Source organism: Galeopterus variegatus, unplaced genomic scaffold (genome assembly GCF_000696425.1).
Source record: "Galeopterus variegatus unplaced genomic scaffold, G_variegatus-3.0.2 Scaffold174, whole genome shotgun sequence".
NCBI classification, from domain to species: Eukaryota; Metazoa; Chordata; class Mammalia; order Dermoptera; family Cynocephalidae; genus Galeopterus; species Galeopterus variegatus.
The window spans coordinates 626,735-647,124 of NW_007726285.1; the positions used below are offsets into that span (position 1 = coordinate 626,735).

Sequence of the window (20,390 nt, forward strand, 5' to 3'; positions counted from 1 at the left end):
TCCTTGGCAGGTCTCAGACAGGCTCCCAGGTCCTGGGGGTGGGAGGCTAGGGGCAGTAATAATAATAATAACCACAGCAGAGAGCTAACGTTCACTAGCCACGTCACTAACCATGTGACCTGCGTCCATCCTTTCCCAAGCCCGTATCCTTTCAGCTGGGCCCTGGCCCTCCTCCAGGCTGGGGATCCCAGCCTCTTGCTATTCCTCTGCCTGGACCAGACAGCAACGCCCAGCCCTCTGGTCTGGGACCTTCCATCCCGCCTGCCCACCCTTGCAGGGAACGTGCTGGTTACTCATTGAACATGGGAAGCTGTAAATGTGAGATCTCCAGGTAATAATCACCTTGACCAAAGGCCTCTGTCCCCTCTCTCCTGGCAGGCAGAGCAGTTCCTTCCAGCCCACGGCTCATCCTTCTCAGGCACGGGCCAGCCAGGCCAGGACAGAAGCTCCAGGGCTGCAGCAGTCGCAGGTCCCCAAGGGGCTGTGTCATGTTGGCCAGCTCGTGGCTCTGGGCCCTGGTGGCCGTCTGTGCTGCAGACTTATTCCGGGAGGAGGCAGAGAGGATCATGCGGGTCACTCCTGTCATTGACGGGTGAGTGGCCACCTGTGTGCAGTGCCTGAGGAGCTGGGAGCGAGGTTCACACACTCCTGACTTGGGGCTCAGTTTCTCTAGCTGTAACAGGCCCTTGGCCTCCACCGCCTCAGCTTCTTTGTGGGGTCTCTCGGGGCCCCCAAAGGCTTTAGCAGATGAGGGTCTTCAGGGAACATGACAGGAAAGAGGTAAGTGGCCAGGATCCAAGCAACTGTGTGGGGGCTGGGCCTGGGTTCCCACCTCCTACAGCCCTGTGGTCTGAGCAGCTCGCGGGGCCTCAGCTTCCTCTCCCGAAAGCTGCAGGTGAGGGCACTATCCCCACAGGCCCTCAGAAGCCCCCAGCTGGCATCTTTCAGGCTTTCCTGCTTCCTGCCCATCACCCTTCCCTTACCTGCCTTCTACTGGGGAGACCCCACCTGGCATGCACGGGGCCCAGGCCCTACGTCCTCTGCTGCCCTCTTAACCTCAATGGGTCCTACAGGCTCCTCCCCTGTCAGTGGTCACCTACCCTCCTCCCTGCCCTAATCCCCCAGCATGGGTCACTGTGGGAGCCCCTCACACCCCTGCTTCTGGTCCAGCCATACCCTCAAGGCACCAGCCAGAGGAGGAAAAATCTAGCTCCAGTCCCTCCCTGGCCCCCTGCCCCCTGTGGTTCCCAAAGCCTGTGTGCCCTGGGCCCTCACAGTGGCTCTTGTCCATGTCTACACACTCCCTACTGCAGCTCAGGGTCACCTTAGCAGCCAGGCCCCCCTGACCCCATGTAGCATGCCTGCGCCCCCACCCCAGCCCGGCCCCCTGAGAGCAGGGACTTTAGCATCTGACACGGCACACTGGGCTTCACAACGATTCCTCGGGGGTGGGGGCTGAGAGTCAGGGGGTGGGGTCAGGAGGGTTACTGAGGGCACGTGAGTGTCTGGCACGCAGTACGTGCTTAATAAATGTTATAGTCATTACAGAGGCAGATACCTCTGGGTTTCGCTGGAGAAAAAAGCTCTTAAGGAAAGCAAGGAAACCCAGATGTCTCGTTACATAAGAACTCACGGAACAGAGACAGTCCTGGAAAGGGAGGGGAGGGTGTACAGGGCCATGGTGAGGGCCAGCGTGACCCTCCCTACCCTGCATCCTGTTCCTCCCTCGTCCCCACCCTTACCAGGGAGGGCTGCTTCTGAGGGTGTGTGACCTGCTCAGTGGCAAACGAGGCTGCTGTGCAGGCACCTCCTGGGCTCCCACCCTTGAATTGCTGCTGCCTGGCTGGACGAGGTCTGGGCTGAGGGACAGGGCACCCCAGGCCAGCATGGGCAGGCAATAGACACCAACTATAGGAGCCAGGGAAGCCAGGCACAGAGAGAGGATCCAGGTGCAGGTGCTGTCCAGAGCCTGCATGAGGGGTAAGATGACTCAAAGAGCCCAGAGAGCCAGGGATGCTTACGGAGTTGGGACTTGGGGGACCTGGGATTGTCCAAGGAAGTAGAAAGCTAAGACTAGCCTGACAGAATCAAAACTATCAACAGTGGGTCAGTTAGTATTAGCTACTCCTGTAGGAAGGGGACCCAAATGATTAGCTCCAACAGCAGAGAAGTCCAGGGAGCCCTGGTGTGGCATTTCACAGTGCCAGGTACTCAGTGTGGCCACCATAGTTACCTCATGGTTTGAAACGGCAGCGGCAGCTCCAGCCATCACATCTGTGTGCCAGCCAACAGGAAGGAGGAAGGCTGAAGAGGGCCCAAGGGCGGGCAGCAGATGTCAGTGACAGTCCTTGGAAGCTGTCACAGGACACAGCTGACTCACATGGCACACCCAGCTACAGGAGCGGGGGTATCTTTGTTCCAAGTGCCATGTGTCCTGCTAAAAATGGTGTGTGGGGGAGTTCTTACCAAAGAAAATGGGGAGAATGGATAACAGGGGCAGCCAGCAGTATCTCCCATAAACAGTTGGCCCAGCGTGTGCTTGGCTGTCATTCTAGCACTTTCTATAGAACTCTGAGTAGGACGCCGTGATTCCACATACCAACCACACAGACAAGGAGGTGGGTCTGATGGCTCCACCACTGCAGTTTGACCCAACCTTACACAAAGGCGGCCTCTGCCCCCTGGGTGACCCCAGGCCTACGCTCCTATTCTGTCTTCCAGGGCAGGGTGGAAAGGCTGAGGGAGGAGGAGGCGGCCGCCCCAGGCTGCTGCACTCTCCTCGGGGCCTGGGGGCCTCAGGAAGAGGGTAAAGTCCACCCCATCCCTGCCTGGGCCTGTCCCGTAGGGTACTGGGCTGGAGCCTGTCCCTGCTCCCTGCTCAGCCAAGCGCCCCAGCTCCAGCCAGCCCCACCAGGTCAGGCAGGGGAGACTCTCCTGGCTCCTTCTGTCGTCAGGCGCTTCCTGGGAGTGGCGTTTGCGCCAGGGTCTGCAGTGTGCGCCCATTTGCCCAGGGCCAGGGCTGGGAACGTGCCGAGTCGGGGTGGGGGCAGCGCCTACTCTCAGTTTCCCCAAAGGCACCGTGCGGGTGGATGCGCTCTGGAGAAGCTCATCGGGCGGATGGAGTGGGATGGGGCACAGGGGGTGCAGCACAGAGCCCAGGAGACAGAGTAACTAATATCACTGTTGAGTCACTCACCCCTCACAGCTCACTCTCTGAAGAAGGTTCCAAGATATCCGTATCCCCACGTATCAGATAAGGAAACTGAGGCACAGAGGGGGAGGGAGCCAGAATCTGAAGTGGAAACTGGATGGGAGGGCCGGCCTGGCCCGTGGCTCACTTGGGAGAGCGTGGTGCTGACAACACCAAGTCAAGGGTTAAGATCCCCTTACCCGTCATCTTTAAAAAAAAAAAAAAGAAAAAAGAAACTGGATGGGAAGTGGCACGGATGCTGGGGGGGAGGTCAGGCCCAGGTGTCCCCTAGCGTGGGGTGCCAGGCCAAAGCCCCCCTAGGCTGTCCTCACAGCCTCCTCCTCTCCAGATTAGGGGCAAGCACTGTCGCGGGCGGGCACTGCCTCCGTGGCTGTCCTGTGGTGCACACCCCACTCGTGGGCCTGCAAACCCGCATTTCTGAGATGCTCTGATGGGGCTACACTTGGTCTCTGTTTGCTGGGGTCCTGGCCAGGGTCCTGGGTCCAGGGAGGAATCTGCCCAGGCCCTGCTGGGCAGCTGGATGTGAGCCCTCCCAGACCTCACTCAGTTGCTGACAGCCCCCAGCTCCACCCCCTCCTCCTGTCCCTGCTCCAGAGCTTTCGCTCTCGTGGCTCCTGGAGAGCGGCTCTGTCCTGCTGAAGCACAGACGGGCCTGACTGGACACCAGGTGCAGGGCTCTTCCTGAGGGCAAGAGGCAGCAGAGGGGCCTGGGCTGTCCCCAAACCCTGCACCTGGTGCCCTGCTCCCCAGGAAGATGAGCCAGGGCCTGGTTCCCTAAGGGCAGGCTGCCCCCCACGGTCCCCAGCCCTCCTACAAGGGGCAGTTTTAATCTTTCACCTGAAAACTGCTCACATTGGGAGTGTCTGCCCAGCCCCTGCTCCCTTGTCAACCAATCTGCCCCCACTCTGTGCTTGAAGGACTACTCTCAGCTCATAGCTACCTGGCCTGGGGGTGGGGCACATTTGGAAAGCTCACCTATGCTCAGGTGTGTTCAGTTAACAGGTCCTGAGCCCCCGAGAAGCAGAAGGTGGAGAGGGGGCTGCCTGGGGGCCAAGGAGCTTGGAAGCCCCAAGGTCCAAGTGGCCACCCTGACCCCTCCGGCCCCTCCTCCGACCCCTCCCAGGCACAATGACCTGCCTTGGCAGCTGCTGACTATGTTCAACAACCGGCTGCAGGACGACAGGGCCAACCTGACCAGCCTGGCCGGCACCCACACCAACATCCCCAAACTGAGGGCTGGCTTTGTGGGGGGCCAGGTATGGCCCTGTCCTGTCTTGTGCCTGACCTACGTTGGGGTCCATCCCATCTCCTCTCTGGGTCTGGCTGAGGTGCAGCCCACCCTGGTGGGTGCTGAGCTCTTGGGGCCACAGGCAGGGGACAGCCACCCAGGCCACTGGGAGGGCTTCCAAGATGGATGGGAAACCAGACGCCCAGTGCACACAGGGGTGGGCTTGGGGCCTGGCACTCTCAGCTCCTAGCCCCTGTGTCCCCCAGTTCTGGTCTGCGTACATGCCCTGCGACACGCAGAACAAAGATGCCGTGAAGAGGACGCTGGAGCAGATGGACACCATCCACCGCATGTGCCAGATGTACCCCGAGACCTTCCTGTGTGTCACCAGCAGTGCAGGTGGAGTCCCAGCCAGGCCCCTGGGTCCCTGAGTCCCCCCACCAGTACCTGGTCCAATGGGTGCTGGTGCTGCCTGGGTGGGTATGTTTACTCCCCCCTCCGGGGTCTCCATGCAGGCATCCGGCAGGCCTTCCAGGAGGGGAAGGTGGCCAGTCTGATTGGCGTGGAGGGCGGCCACTCCATCGACAGCAGCCTGGGCGTCCTGCGAGCCTTCTACAACCTGGGCATGCGGTACCTGACCCTAACTCACAACTGCAACACGCCCTGGTAAGCAACACCCGTGACCCCAGGGCTCCAGTCGGAGGGCAGGGCCACTCCCTCTGCCACCCCTCAGACACCATCCTCTCCTCCTGCGAGTCCCAGGCCAGGCCTCCAGCACCTGCCCTTTGCTTTCCCAGGGCTGACAACTGGCTGGTGGACACAGGAGATGACAAGGCCCAGAGCCAAGGCCTGTCGCTCTTTGGTCAGGTGAGTAGGGGGAGGAACAAGGACCACAGCACCCCAAGGAGAAGGCAGAAGGCCAGGCAGAGTGACTGGGACAAGCTGTCCCACCACTCAGGATCTCAGTTTCCTGTCTGCACAATGGAGCAAGCAGTTGTCCCTGGGGAGGGACTCACTGGGGTTCAGAATGCTGAGCCTCAAATGCAGCCCCGCTCCCAGCCCCTGAAGGGTCCAGCAGGGGCACCCCCACCCCTGTGCTGCGCGTTCTCCCTGGGGCTGTGAGGTGGACCCGCCCTGTCCCCCCAGCGTGTGGTGAAGGAGATGAACCGCCTGGGCATCATGGTGGACTTGGCCCATGTGTCTGTGGCCACCATGAAGGCCGCTCTGCAGCTGTCCAAGGCCCCGGTCATCTTCAGCCACTCCTCAGCCTACCACCTGTGTGCACACCGGCGCAACGTGCCAGACGAAGTGCTCCAGCTGGTGGTGAGGGGCCGCCCGGGGCGGGGGCGGGGGCAGCACGGAGGGGCCTCCCGAGCTCAACTCCACCCCCTCTCCCTGAACAGAAAGAAACAGACAGCCTGGTGATGGTGAATTTCTACAACGACTATGTCTCCTGCAGGCAGGAGGCCAACCTGTCCCAAGTAGCCGGTAGGTGAGGCGTGAGTGGCCTCGGTGGCCAGGCGGGGGAGGACCTCGCTTGGTTCCCACACCTGCTGCTTCCCCTGGGCAGACCACCTGGATCACATCAAGCAGGTGGCAGGAGCCGGAGCTGTGGGCTTTGGTGGGGACTATGATGGCGTCTCAAGGTAAGGGGTGAGCCCTTTGTCCTGAGATGGAGGGAAAGTGTGTTCTGAGGACAGACCCGGGATGTCTCACTTGGAAGGCACAGTGTGCCGGCCTCCATGTGCCTGGGAGTGGCCCCGGGTCTGCAGAGCCTGGTTCTCTCCACCCTTGACAGGCTGCCCACGGGGCTGGAGGACGTCTCCAAGTATCCAGACCTGATTGCTGAGCTGCTCAGGAGGAACTGGACAGAGGCGGAGATCAGGGGCGCATTGGCTGAAAACCTGCTGAGGGTCTTTGAAGCAGTGGAGCAGGTGAGGTGCGGCACCTGCCTATGCTCCCCACCCCCTCATGCCCCCAGGCAGGCCGTCCAACCTGCACCTGTCCCTAGATAAGCAATCACATGCAAACCCCGGAGGAAGAGCCCATCCCACTCGACCAGCTGGATGGTTCCTGCAGGACACAGTATGGCTACTCTGAGGCCCCCAGCCTCCACCGCCAGCCGGGGGTCCTGCTGACCTTCCTCGCATCTCTGCTCTTCTGCCTGTGTCTTCTGTGACATCCTGGGGACCAGAACTCCCTGCCCAGGCACACGACTGGCTTCCCCTGGGCTCACCTGGGAGCAGCTCAGGGCACAGGCACACAGTGGACCCTCAATAAAGGCAATGACCCCTCTGCGTCCTGAGGGTGTGTGTTGTGAGCACCCTGGGGGGGGTGCTCCAGAGTGCCTCAAGGGTAGATTTTGTGAAAATGTCCCCTGGCTGGACATCAGGGCCCAGAAGTGCCTGAGTCAGGGTCAGGAGCTCAGGAGGCCTGAGGAAGGGCTTTGTACAAACACTCCTTGAGTGTCTTTAACACGGTCTGGGCTCCAGTGGCCACCTCCCTCTGTGCACTCGTGTGTATACCCACACACACACCTGCCTACGCACACCTGCCACTGCCTGTTCTGGTTCTGTGGGCCCTGGGAAGGCCCCAGGAGCCTGTACATGTAGGACCACTCCCTTGGCCCAGCCTCTTTGGATGGATGGAAGAGTGAGGCTGGATAGGTGGTCCCCATGAGTGCCCAACACAAAATCTTCATCAGGAAGGATGGGGCCCAGCATCTTCCCACAAGGCCACCAGGGGGTGTGTCTTGAGATGAGTAACCTGGCGGGGAACAGACATGAGGTGGGACCCAAACATGCTGCTGCAGCCCCCTTTCCAGGTCAGAGCCCCTGACAGGCGGGGGTTTCACACATGGGCATGCAACCCTCTGCCCCAGTACCCTGGACGTGGCCGGGGTCCCTGAGGTGCCCTCTGTGTTTCAAAGTTTTCCATCAGCTTCCTTCTGTGAGAAAGTATGAAGTCTGTGGGCCCACGTCTGGCCAGGTAGTGGGTGGCCACAGCCCCTGGCCCCCCCGCAGCCCGTGCCTGCCTCCTGAGCCTTGCACAACACACCTCACCGAGCCAGCGCCCCCTCCAGGCAGATGTGTCCAGAAAGGACATTTGCTGATCACTTAGGGTCTACTAAATTCTGAAGGGAAAAAGCAAACACGGGTTTCTGTCCCGAGCTCCCAGGTCCTGTTCGATGCCCTGTTCAGCCTGGGCTGACTGTTCCTGCTGGGGCTGCAGGAGGCTGTGGAAAGGGTCCCCCTGGTGGGTTGCAAAAGTATTATGCCTGCTTTTGCTAACTGGGAAGTATTTTCTCCAAAAAAAGGTTTTAATATGAGTCCTAAATATATTAAAACCACACCAAAGCATCCAGTGAGAGGACACAGCCTCAAATGCCAGCCAGGGGGCAGACCTGGCTCCAGGGAGTTCCTCCCACAGCCCGCAGGCCATTCTTACTGCCTTGTTCTACGTTCAGGGGCACAGAGCATCCGGGGAGAGGTCTGGGGAGCCTAGGAGTAGGCTACAGATGTGGGGTGCAAGCAGATTCCCAAGTTGCACCCCATCCTGAAAGGTGGCATCTGTCCCCAGCTGTCTCTCCCCTGGAAGGGCCCAAGGATGAGAAGCCACCGCAGACCCTGTTAGGACCTGTGCAGATGCACCAGAGGCAAAGGGCTGACCGCTGGCCTGCAGAGCTGAGGACAGGGGTGCGTCTCCTCCCACTCCAGAGCCATGGTGATGTTTCACACACTCCCCCCAAAATATCAAGTCCAACCGGGATGGGGGCACCCAAACTGGAGTGCAAACAAGACTCTAACAGAAGAATCACACAGCCCCCCTGAGGAGGTCGCAGCGTGTCCTGACCATAAACTGTAGGGCTCAAGATGAGAGGTGGTCAAGGGCTCTCACAGGGCTGTGGTTGGCAGTTCTGAGACCCTCCGCATTCAAGAAGGGAAGGCTAGGCTGACTCATGGGGTCACCGCCACCTGCAGCTTGGAGGACATGAGCACATGCAGTGCGCCTGTGCTTCCCTGCGAGCAGAGCATGGGCATGCCTCGAACCCAGGCTGCAGCTTCTAGACACCATCCTGCCAACAGCAACCAGGGCTTCTCAGAGAAATGGCTGATTCCAGGCTGGGCAGGAAGTGCCTGCAGTGCTGGAGCATGCATCTGAAGGAACGTCCCACATGACACAATAAGGCAGCCGCCAAAAGGATGACAGTAACAACTGCAGCCCACAGACTGCAGCGGACAGCCACAGGCCCACATGGACACATATGCTCGGACCACTGCAGCCCACAGACTGCAGATGGCCACAGGCCCACATGGACACACTCTGGGACCGCTGGGTGAGGTGAAGGAATGCCTCCTCCGAGCAGAATTCCAAACAGGAAACCGCCACAAGAACTGCCACTAGGAAGGTCCGCTGACAGGCGCAGCCTTCAAATACCTCCCAAGACTTTCATTAAACAAGGGAAAAACGCACCAAGGTCAAGGGTTCAGATCCCTGTACTGGCTAGCCACCAGAAAAAAGTTAAAGAATTTTTAAAAAGGGAAAAATGGAAACTTTACAAGGCAGATGCTGCCTAAGAAGTGGCGAGGGACAGTCAGGGTGACGCCACAGGCCAGATGCAGCCGTGCCCTGCAGGACAAAACGCCACTTCTGTGGGATCCTTGCTGACAGCTACGACATCAGCCTCACCGCCTGAATACGTCTCACCAGCCCGTGTTGAGGAACATTCTGTTCAGAATTGTTCAGGTCATGAAAGACAGAGAAAACTGAGGACCTGTCCAAGAATGCAGGCCTGGCAGGAACAAGCAGCACAGTGTGGGCCTCAGAGGGCACGCGGTCGGGAGCAGGGACTTGCAGACGAGTTACTGAATGTCTAGTCTCCTGACTTAGCAGGTCTATACGGATAACTAGGAAGTTAGGGAAGCTGGTCAAGAGTCATAAGGAAAATGTACACCTAGCAACTATTACGTAAGCTTAAAATTATTTCAAAGTAAAAAGAAGAAAATTCAAAACTAGATTCTGACTGTTGCTCTGGGAGGGGCCTGAAAATCTACATTCCTCATACAGACACCCCCACCTTCCTCCAGCCCACACCTGGCACTTTGAACCAGGCATCCGGGTCCCCCTCCCCAGCCTCCTAAGTGGGGGGGCTGGGTAACCTGGGCTCCCCCAAAGCCACCAAAGCAAAGCTTGAGAAAGTTTTCAGGGACCAATTTGTTTACTTACAACAGCATTTTAGGAAAAAGGCAAACATGCCCACCCCGTTGAGCCTCTGCCCCAGCCCCCAAGAAGACAGGCACCCCAGAAACGAGGAAGCTCCCCAAAGCTATTCCCCATGAAGGATGTCAGGACCTTCTCTCAACATGCAGCATATGGGTCTATTTTGGAGACCAGAGGGGAGCATGCCCAGACAGTGCCTTGACTCCCCCAGGCCCAGGATCCACCAATGCTGCTCCCACCACCTGGCACCAACTCATTGCACAGACACCCAGGGGCTCCCAAGTCCTGAAGAGAACTAAACGCAGTGAGTCAAGGTAGAGGTCTCCACACTTCTGTACTAAGAGCCACAACAGACATGTGCTGTCAATGTGAGGACAGTGCGTGGCACTGCACTGAGAAGTCCTAGCCCCACCCACACTCCCCATCTGCAGCAGCTCTTTCTACTTTGATAAAAAAACAAAAAAATCCTGGAAGCTTCCCCAAAATGAAGTAAACTTTAGGAAACGAAAAAACAAAAACAGCAGCTTGCATCCAAACCCCTCCCCCAGGCCACCCCAGCAGGCCTCATGAACCCCCTGCTGGCTTCCCCACGGTGGCCACAAGTGGCAGGTTTTCCTCAAAATATGGCCACTGCCGGCCTTGGCCGGGGCGACTATCCCCAGCTCCTTCACCGGCCACTTTGGCCTACAAGCTGAGAAGGCGGAAGGGAGCAGCCAGGGGGAGGCACCCGGTAATCTACATTGACAGGAGAGAGCAACACGCAGGCCATGCTGCCCCTGAGCAGCAAGAGGCCCCACAGAGAGGCCCTTGCACAGAACGACGCCATGCTGCCAGGAGAGCTGCAGACACTCAGATTCCAGTCCATGGCATGGGCAGACTCCCTGCTGAAAGACACAGCAACACAGCCCAGGGGCAAGACACCCCAGAGGTGACAGCGAGGGGAATGAGCACCCCAGGGTGGGCACACCCGGCCTTGGAGCTGGTCAATGGTTCTGTCCATGGACAGGGCGACTTTAGGAACCAAGGAGGCCAAGGCAGGAGGCTGAGCAGGGCTCAGAGGCCAGCAAGAGTGGCCAAGATCCCACCCCTGGAACAATGGAGGAGGGAGAGGAAGGTCATTGTCTGTAAAGGCCACCGGGGCAGCTTTGGGTGGCACGGAACACCCTTGGCACATCCTTGGGACTGTGTCCATCCAGGCATAGGGAATCCCCTGCCTGCTGAGTGGGGGGAGAGGCCTCCAGGAGCTGCTGACCCCACTGACTGCCAGTGAGTAGCACGTCCGCTGTACTCAGGGTCTGAACGCTCTGAAAGAACAGGAACAATTCTGAAGCCACCAGGCCTGGCAGGTGAGAGGAGCCAAGAGATGGCGGCTGCCAGCTGCAGCTCTGCAGGGTCAGCAGAAAGGCAAGTTGGGGAGGTGGGAGCCCCAGCACACACAGGGCAGAAGAGGTGGGGGCACAGCTAGTTCCTCAAGGCAGCCAACCTGGAAAGCAACCACAAGACTCGGGTGAGAAGGGCAGGCCAGCGCATTTGCAAGTAAGATGACCACCCAGGGCCAGGGCCACCCAGAGGGCCATAACCGTTCTCCTCGGTGTCAGCTGTTCAGGATGGTCCTGAGAGGACGCAGGTGCTGCGCACTGTTACATTATGATTTGCTACTCTGGGAAAAGCAGGGGCTTCCCTTTCTAAAGCGAGGGGTGTGTAGACAAACGTGGGTCTGCACGCCACACATGACACACTGAAGCCTTCGGTGCAAGACAGAGCGTGGACCAGGGGAGAAGCTACCGGGTGGACAGGGTGGGCTGCTCTGGGCCTGGAGGCACAAGGGGGTCTCCCCTACTCTGAGGTGAGCAGGGCAGGCTCAGAGTGGCTGAGCATTTGCAACTCGAGGTCAGTGTTTCCTGGTCCAAGCCTGGCCCGAGCTCCCTCCATGGTCTCTAAGCTACAACTCCCCTTCCTCCCCGCAGTGCCAGTGTCTGGGGCTGAGGACACGATGTGCAGGGTGCTGACCCACCTCCGTGACAGCTGGTCCTCCTGGCTGCGCACAGAGCTCTCGCCCACGGCAGAGGCACCCTCGGGCAGCTGGCTGAGCTGGTCCAGGACCTCCAGGCCATTCTCCTCGGCAATCTGCACGATGAGGCTGTCCACCTGCTCCTGAGGCGTGGTCAGCGTGGTGGCCGAGCTCATGGAGTCCTCCATCACCTGAGGGGGCACACTCTGGCATGGCCAGGGCCTAGGCGCTCCTCAGACCCCTACCACGGCTCCCACTGCAGCCCCACCATGGCCCTCATCCTCCACAGGGGCTCGCCTACCACCATGCCCAGTCCCCCAACCTCACTGTGTCATCTGCTCAGGTAAGCACTTCTCTACACCTGTGTTCACCACCTGTGCCTCCCCAGAAGGAGCCGGGTGCCCTGCAGGCCCTGCTGCCTGGCCCACCACCCCTCCGGGTCCAGGCATGGACCCGGCACAGAGGACATGTGGCAACTCCAGGGAGGACACACGCGTGCTGGCCATTAGCCATCCCTCTGCATGCACTATCCACATGGCCCCCACCCATTGCCCCCAGACCACAGCCCTGAGGCCAGGCAGGCCACGTACCGACGTGTGCACATCCAGGTTCTGCACCTGCTGCTCGAACCTGTCCATCACCGCAGACACCTTCTGCAAGTCCATGGTACTCAAGGCCTTGTCCAGGGCTTTGGTCACCTGTGCCATGTTCTTGGTCACCTGGGACAGGAGAGAATTGGGGGAGGAAACAGGATTAAAAGTGAGCAAAGGTCACCCCCCAGGGACAGGTCCTCTGAACTCTACTGGGAGGGCTGGGCCTCCAGCCCAGGGCTATGCCGGCGCCCAGTCCTCAGGAATGGCTGTCCACTGAGCACACAAGAATGAGCAGACCCAGCACATGGGTCACCTGGAAAAGGCTGACCACACAGCAGATCTTCAGGACTGTGTTTATCTCTTTTGGCCCCTTAGTGTTTGGAGGGAACCCCCACTACAGAGCCAAGGAATCTGACATGACTCCCTCTGCCCCAGCCATGCAGGCTCTGCATCTTGTGGGACGCTGCAAAGACCAAGGTCCCCCGTGCAGTCTTTTCTGTGTTGGTGTGACCCCGAGACTCTATGCTCATCTAGTGCCCCTCAACTCTGGGAGCTGCCCCAGATCCAGCCGGCAGACCTGCAGCTGCCCTGGCCCGTGGGCCAGCCCATTGGCACCAGGCCTCACACTCACCCCCTTCATGGTCACGGCTGTCTGGACCTTGGAGGCCACTGCGTCCACGCGGGATGCCATGCGGAGCCAGTTCACGCCTTCGTTCTTCTTGCGGATGGCGTTCTCCGCATATACACGGGCACACTCCACATTTTTCTGCTGAAGTGCCTAAAACTCAGAGGGAATTGCCAGTTGGTAGAACTCCGTGGCCTGTGTGTACGAACTCTGCCTCCACTGCCAGGAGACTGGCACTGACCTCCCCTGGGTGTCATCTGCTATTGTGGGGTGGAGACCCTTAGTCCTGTCCAGGTGTGACATCCCAAATGTCTGTGAGTTTCTCAGAAATGAAGACCCCAGGCTCCAAGTCTGCTCAGGCGTGTGGAAGTCCAGGGATGGAGCAAAGGCACCAGACCAGCCTGTAGAAGGGCTTCTGCTCACCCGGCCTCAGCCCCTTCCCAACCACTCACACCAGCACTCCTCAGTAGCACAGGACTGAGCGGGAGATGCTCAGAGTGTCCAAAGGAGGCACCACCACAAAGCACCAGCTGCATGGACTGCAGAGCCAACTGTCCCAGTCCCTTTCCACCCTGGGGAGCTTGAGTTTGAGTGAGAAGCTACCAAAATCCAACACCCCTGGAACCTTCTTGACTGACTAGGCAAAGTTTTAAGAGCTGTACAGGACTTGACTGAAACTCTCCATTAAGAGCAGTCAGACTCCCCCTTCCCTTCTGCCTTGCCCATCGGTAGGCAGGGACCCCTTCCTGGAGAGGCCCCCAGTAAGCCTTCAGCCCTGCCATACCCCATGGAGGGGCTGCCACACCGCTGCCCAGATCCTGATGCCCAAGGCACCAGCTCCACAGGGAAGAGAGTTGAAAATGATAGGCTCGTGGGGGGCAGCTGAAGCCTACTTCCTGCACAATTTATGGCAAAAGCCAGCTCAGAATGTCAGAAATGAATAAAAGGAATGGCCGTTTAAAGAGAAAGAACAAAAGTTGTGCATGTAACTTTTCCTCTGGACACCCTCGGTGGGCAGGAGGCCAGAGACAGAGCCACAGCAGGCTGGATGCACTTGGCGCCTCCCTCCATCACGCCCACCATCTGCATGTGATATGCGCACCGCGGGGCTCAGAAGTCATGCTGTGGACTGTACCAAGATGTCAGAAGTGCCTTCCACAAAAAGACATCAAAACAAAGTAGAAAACAGAAATAGAAACAGGGTAGGAAAGAAGAGTGCACAGCCCCGCGCAGCCGCGAGTGTGGCCGTCCCAGGCTCACCTTCTTCACTTTGGCCTGCTCTGCCTTGGAGTCCTTCTCCGCCTTCTTGGCCAGCTTCTCCAGCTGCTTTGCTGTGAACTGAGCAGAAATCAGACTTCCCGAGTCAGACTTGCAGAGCCCACCCTCCTGTCCTGCTCCCGCCACCCCTTTTTGCTCTGGCTCCTAAACACTCATCAGCCAGGCTGGGCCCAGCATCATGCAGAGAGGGTGTGCAGCCTGTGGTGTGTGTCTTCACGGCCACCTTGGGGCCTCGAGAGACTGAGCCAGTTCGAGGAAGGAGACTCCCATGCTGTCTGTGAAGTTCTGCCTGGGAGAAGGGGCTGTGACAAGTTTTCTAAAATGTCTGTCCTCTACACGGATCAATGGAATAGAATAGAGAACCCAGAAATCAACCCACACACCTGCAGGCATCTGATCTTTGACAAAGGCATCAAGTCTACACACTGGGGTCGGGACTGCCTCTTCAGCAAACGGTGCTGGGAAAACTGGATATTCATACGTAGGAGAATGAAACTAGACCCATACCTCTCACCATATACTAAAATCAACTCAAAATGGATTAAAGAATTAAATATACATCTGAAACAATAAAACTCCTTAAAGAAACACTTCAGGAAGTAGGAGTGGGTACAGACTTCATGAATATGACCCCCAAAGCACAGGCAACCAAAGGAAAAATAAACAAATGGAATTATATCAAACTAAAGAGCTTCTGCACAGCAAAAGAAACAATCAACAGAGTGAAAACACAACCAATACAGTGGGAGAAAATATTTTGCAAAATATACATCTGACAAAGGATTAATATGCAGAATATACAAGGAATTCAAACTTTACAGCAAAAAGCCAAATGACCCAATTAAAAAATGGGCAAAGGAGCTGAATAGGCATTTCTCAAAGGAAGATATATGAATGGCCAACAGACACATGAAAAAATGCTCAACATCACTCAGCATCGGGGAAATGCAAATCAAGACCATTTTGAGATACCATCTCACTCCAGTCAAGATGGCTAATATCCAAAAGACTGAAAGTGATAAGTGCTGGAGAAGTTGCAAAGAAAAAGGAACTCGCATACACTGTTGGTGGGACTTCAGAATGGTGCAGCCTTTATGGAAAATGGTATGGAGGTTCCTCAAACAGTTACAGATAGATCTACCATATGACCCAGCGATCCCACCGCTGGGAATATACCCAGAGGAATGGAAATCATCATGCCGAAGGGATACCTGTACTCCAGTGTTTATTGCAGCTCTATTTACTATAGCCAAGAGTTGGAACCAGCCCAAATGTCCATCATCAGATAAGTGGATAAGGAAACTGTGCTATATCTACACAATAGAGCACTACTCTGCTATAAAAAAGAATGAAATATGCCATTTGCAACAACATGGATGGACTTAGAGAAAATTATATTAAGTGAAAGAGGTCAGGCACAGAAAGAGAAATACCACATGTTCTCGCTTATTTGTGGGAGCTAAAAATAAATAAACACACAAACAAATGGGGGGGAAGAACACACAGCAATCACAATTCGTTGAACTTAAGACAAGTGAACAGATATGATGGGGGGAGGGGAGAGAGGGAGGGGGAAGAGGAACAGGTAAAGGGTCATGAAAATCAACTACGATGTATATTGAGAAGTTAAAAAAAATGGTAGTCAGGGGTGTTGTTCTGAGGGCTTTAAAAGAAGAGAAGAGTCTGTCTCTCTCTTTCTCTGCTCTCTCTGCTTCTACCATCTTGTAATGTGAGACCCCTGGGTCCCTGTCGCCATCACCTGATGGACTTTGGATTTCCTAGCCTCAGAAACTGTAAGCAAATAAACTTCATAATAAAATAAAATGTCTGTCCTCTCCATGAACATCCTAATCCAAACCCTCCGCCAGAGTGCAAGGTTCAGAAGAAAACACACACACTGATCTCTACTCCTGCCTATGGATGGATTTTTGACTTACAGAAAAAAGACTCAAGAGAACCTGTTTCAGTCTACCCCCGAGTAATAACACAGAATTCCAGATAAAAGTACACCTGAAAGTGCTATCTTCACAGAACACTGTGCATGCAACAGGTTACTGTGCAGCTTCAGATGTCTAACTGTCTGCCAGCCCCAAAAGGAAACAATGTTGACGTCTCCATGGCACCTCTGGCAACCTGTCTGCCCTGGCCCCATCACACGTGAAGCTCACGACCAATCTGAGTCTCTTCCACAAATGCTGCCCTCTGGTGGGCATCTTCCATCTGTCACTTCTGTCCCCGGCAACCACTTTAAGAGCACATCACTCCTGCCCAGTATCTCAGAACCAGTGATAAAACAAGTTAAAACAAGAAGGCTGATAAACTATGAGAGCACTGAAGAGAAATGTGCAGAAACGTGCCCTGGATTATTAGGAAGCTGCAAACACCACCCCAGACAGAAAGAACATTCAACTGTCCTGAAAGCCACCTTCGAATATCATTTTGGATTTGAGGCCACAGTTTAAAATGCCTAGTGGAACATCAAGGCATGCACATAATACCCAAGTTGTGTTTCTTAAACATGACACACAGTCTTTCACGGATGAGCCTAAGGGATCTGCTTCTACTTACTCCAAAGGAAGCAAAGGATTCTGTCATCAAGCCAACTCAATAACCCCCCTCTTTGGTCAGCAATCTGATTTTGTGGCAGTCATTCGGTTGTTATAATCTGTCCCCTGACTTTGTGTTTCCAGGGCTCTGAGTGAGTGTGACTTATACTATTTGTCCTTATTCACTCATCACCAGGACAGGGTTGGGGCAAGCGACAATTCAGTACATACCTTTAGCTGGAACAGGGTATCTGCAAAGAAAGAGGATATGGTTTGAGGACTTTAAGAAATGTGACGAGTAAGACTTCTAATAAGCAGATGAACTCAGTAAGATCTTCTCGACACCAGCAGCTGGACTGCATTCGCAGAGCCTTCAGGGAGGCCCACAAACAGGGGAGTCAGAAGATGAATCAGTGTACCAGCTCTGGTCCCTTGTTGGCCACAGGGCTCCAGCAAATGCAGCCCCTCCCTAAAGCTATGTTTCCTCAGAGGAAGCACTAGGTGGCACTAGTCAACCGCTAAGGGTCAGGGTGAGGATGGATAAGATCATGACTGCTCTCGGCCATAGTGAGAACTCAAGAGGTGGAGGTTTACAACCAACACAACCTTACAAAAGACCCTTGGGAGTCTTTCCCAATGCAGTGAGGTTCAGGTACTTGACATTCTATTTTTTTTTTGGCAGCTGGCCAGTACAGGAATCCAAACCCTTGACTTTGGTGTAATGAACACAACACTCTCCCAAGTGATACAGTCTCTCAAAGGTAAGGATGAAAATAGCAAGGTGGTAATTCTCATGCTGTCAAAGAGCTGGCTCCATGTCAGCTGCCACTTCTGGCTCAGGGCACCCTCCCTACCCACACTCAGCAACAGGAGAGACTTGAGTGTATCACTGAGCAAATACATTGTTATCTGAACTTACTACTCACTCTCTAAAACTTGAGATGTTATAACACCAAGGTCAAGGGTTTGGATCCCTGAACTGGTCAGCTGCAAAAACAAAAATAAAAACAAAAACCAGGGCCGGCCAGTGGCTCACTCGGGAGAGTGCGGTGCTGATAACACCAAGGCCCCGGGTTTGGATCCCATATAGGGATGGCCGGTTAGCTCACTGGCTGAGCGTGGTGCTGACAACACCAAGTCAAGGGTTAAGATCTCCTTACCGGTCATCTTCTTAAAAAAAAAAAATAAAAAAAATAAAAAACCAAACAAACCATGATGTATGAACTTAGGGCTGACTGGTTAGTTCAGCTGGTTAGAGCACAGTGTTATAACACCAAAGACAAGGGTTCAGATCCCCCTACTGACCAGCCACCAAAAAAACCCCCCCAAAAACCTCAAGAGTCAGGTGGATTTAGGTTGAACTCAGTTTGTTCAGTCTTCACCTGATCCCTGAAGTCGTGTACTGCTCTAGTGCAGAATGAGGAAATGAAAGCCTGTAACCTGAACGAGGGTGCTGAGTGTTCACAAATGCACATCAGGTCTCCCAGCTGAAACCTACCAGGGTTCAGATGAGCTCTGTGCATCTGTCAGTCAATCCTCTATCAGCGCAGGTGCTGGTCAAGGCCAATCACCTGGGACTCTAGGAACAGGGCTGACATGACACAGGTGGCAGCAAAGCAACACTGACCCAGGTGTGGCCCCACCCTCGACCTTGGTGTTATAACATCTCAAGTTTTAGTGAGTAGCAAGTTCAGATATCAATGAATTTTACTGCGTGATGTGGCTGAGTCTCCCCACTCCTGCTTTTTTCTCATCTGGACTTGTGCAGTAGGGCAAGACTCTGAAGAACAAAAACTTGTTAAGGCAAAACCTAAGCATGGAAAAAACTGATATAGTCTTAAGGAAAGTTCCCTCAGAAGAGCTGAGTGGTGGGGCCGGCCCGTGGCTCACTTGGGAGAGTGTGGTGCTGATAACACCAAGGCCACGGGTTCGGATCCTATATAGGGATGACTGGTGCTCTCACAGCGCTCACTGGCTGAGTGCGGTGCGGCCGGTCTCAAAAAGGACAAAAAAAAAAAAGAAGAGCTGAGTGAGCTGTGGAGCAAAACCCAACATTATTTTGGGATAGGACGAGTTAGATTAGGTGTAACCTCTCATCTTCTCTCTCTCATCTTCTCTCCGAGGCAATTTGTAAAGAATCCTACACATGACTGACATGTCACATAAAGAATCCTTCATGACTGACATGGTTGTACAACTTTTAAAATCTGAAACACATTTTTAAAACCTGTCTACAAGGGCCGGCCCGGTGGCGCACTGCTACAGTGTGCTGCTTGGGAGCGTGGCGGTGCTCCCGCTGAGGGTTCGGATCCCACATACAGACCGGTTCCGCTCACTGGCTGAGCGAGGTGCGGGCGCAGCGCCGAGGGTTGCGATCCCGTTACTGGTCCCGGCCCGGTAAGAGCGCAACACTGAGGGTTGCGATCCGTTGCCGGACACAAAAAAAAGACAAAAAGGAAAAAAAAAAAAACAAACCTGTCTACAGCACTAGACCATAAACGTTTCAGGAAATGTTGGCACCTTCATTTCACAATTGATTCTTGCTTTTGTTGGTGTCTGGTCCTGAGCAACAGAGTGAGCCCTGAAGTGGAGCTCAGGACTAGAGAGTCAGACTGGCTTCCTCTCAACCTGTGCCCTCTAGAACGGGGACACACAGCTCCCACCTCCAAGAGCTGCTGTGAGGAAGGCCGTTTACAGCTGTGCCTGGCACTCAGCACTTTCTGCCTGAGCTCTTCTTGTTTCTCTTGGTGGTGTCTGGGGGCAGGGGGTACACCTGTCGCTTTCAGTTGCCCTCTGACTCGACATTCCAGGGCCGCAAAGGCTGAAGCAGGCATGGCTCTCCCTCCGGTACCCGAGCTCTCAGGGAGGGGCGCTCGGAAGCCAAGGAGGTCCAGGGATGGGGCAGGAGGCCCGGGGAAGGGGATCTGAGTTGGGGGTCGAAGTCTGGGGTCGAGACCGGGGAAAGGGGCCCCGGGGCGGGATCTGGAGTGGAGGCCAGGAGAAGGGGTGCCAGAGTCACAGTCGGGATCTGTGGTCAAAGCCCTGGGAAAGATGCCCCGGGTCAGAGTCTGGGGTCGGGATCTGGGCTCGAGGCCTTGGGAAGATGCCCCGGGACGGGGTCTGGAGTCGGGATCTGGAGTCGAGGAGGGGAAGGGGTCCCGGGATCGCGGGGCGCCCTGCAGGTGGCGCCTCTCACCGTCCATGGTGGTCCGGCGGCGGCGCCCCTCTGAAAGGCGGAGAGGACGCGAATCCCGGGCGGCGTCAGGCTCCAGCAGCGATCGAACCCACCAGCTCCGCCCGCGGGGACTTCCGGGTCGCCACCCGCTTCCGGTCGCGCGGCCGCTCTCGCGAGAGGTGGTTGCCGTGGCGACCCGCGCCGCGCCCGCGTTTGTGAGTCAGCGGTGGCCGCGGGGGGCGGGGGCGGCGGCGGGCGCACCCATGGGACTGTGCAAAAGCAAAGCCAAGCCCCGGAGAGGTAAAGGCGCCGCTGCGCTGGTCCCCGTCCCGTGCCAGGCCGCAGCCCCGGGCCCGCGAGAGGCGGGCTGACGGCTGCTGCGTGCGTTTCAGGTGAGGAGCGGAAGAGGGCCCCCGCCCCCACTGTCCCGAAGTGCGAGGAGCGGCCGACCGAGGAGCCCGCTGACTGCCCGCACCCGGGGGCGGAGACTGCCGGGCCTCGGC

At 56.2% G+C, this 20,390-nt stretch overlaps 3 protein-coding genes across 3 annotated transcripts in view; 2 read left to right on the plus strand and 1 right to left on the minus strand.

Moving 5' to 3' along the window:
• The first annotated feature begins 488 nt into the window (after nt 1-488).
• Nucleotides 489-6,736, plus strand: DPEP1 (dipeptidase 1 (renal)). Its single transcript, XM_008563413.1, has 10 exons — nt 489-592; nt 4,335-4,467; nt 4,706-4,838; nt 4,955-5,105; nt 5,237-5,306; nt 5,586-5,762; nt 5,843-5,927; nt 6,010-6,085; nt 6,238-6,378; nt 6,456-6,736. Exons 1-10 carry the CDS (start codon nt 489-491, stop codon nt 6,616-6,618), a joined length of 1,233 nt encoding a protein of 410 aa, XP_008561635.1. The 3' UTR covers nt 6,619-6,736.
• Nucleotides 6,737-10,963: 4,227 nt separating this feature from the next.
• On the minus strand, nt 10,964-19,986 carry CHMP1A (charged multivesicular body protein 1A). The gene is made up of 7 exons (XM_008563421.1): nt 19,909-19,986; nt 16,944-16,963; nt 14,149-14,226; nt 12,895-13,041; nt 12,261-12,389; nt 11,674-11,861; nt 10,964-11,142 (listed from the first exon to the last, which is right to left on the minus strand). The coding sequence occupies exons 1-7, from the start codon at nt 19,913-19,915 to the stop codon at nt 11,121-11,123; spliced, it is 591 nt and encodes a 196-aa protein (XP_008561643.1). The 5' UTR covers nt 19,916-19,986; the 3' UTR covers nt 10,964-11,120.
• Nucleotides 19,914-20,390, plus strand: part of SPATA33 (spermatogenesis associated 33) — a 9,844-nt gene continuing 9,367 nt past the window's right edge. Inside the window, exons 1-2 of the mRNA XM_008563545.1 lie at nt 19,914-20,187; nt 20,280-20,388. Of these exons, the coding sequence (XP_008561767.1) occupies nt 19,914-20,187; nt 20,280-20,388 (383 nt within the window). The remainder of the gene's footprint in view (nt 20,188-20,279; nt 20,389-20,390) is intronic.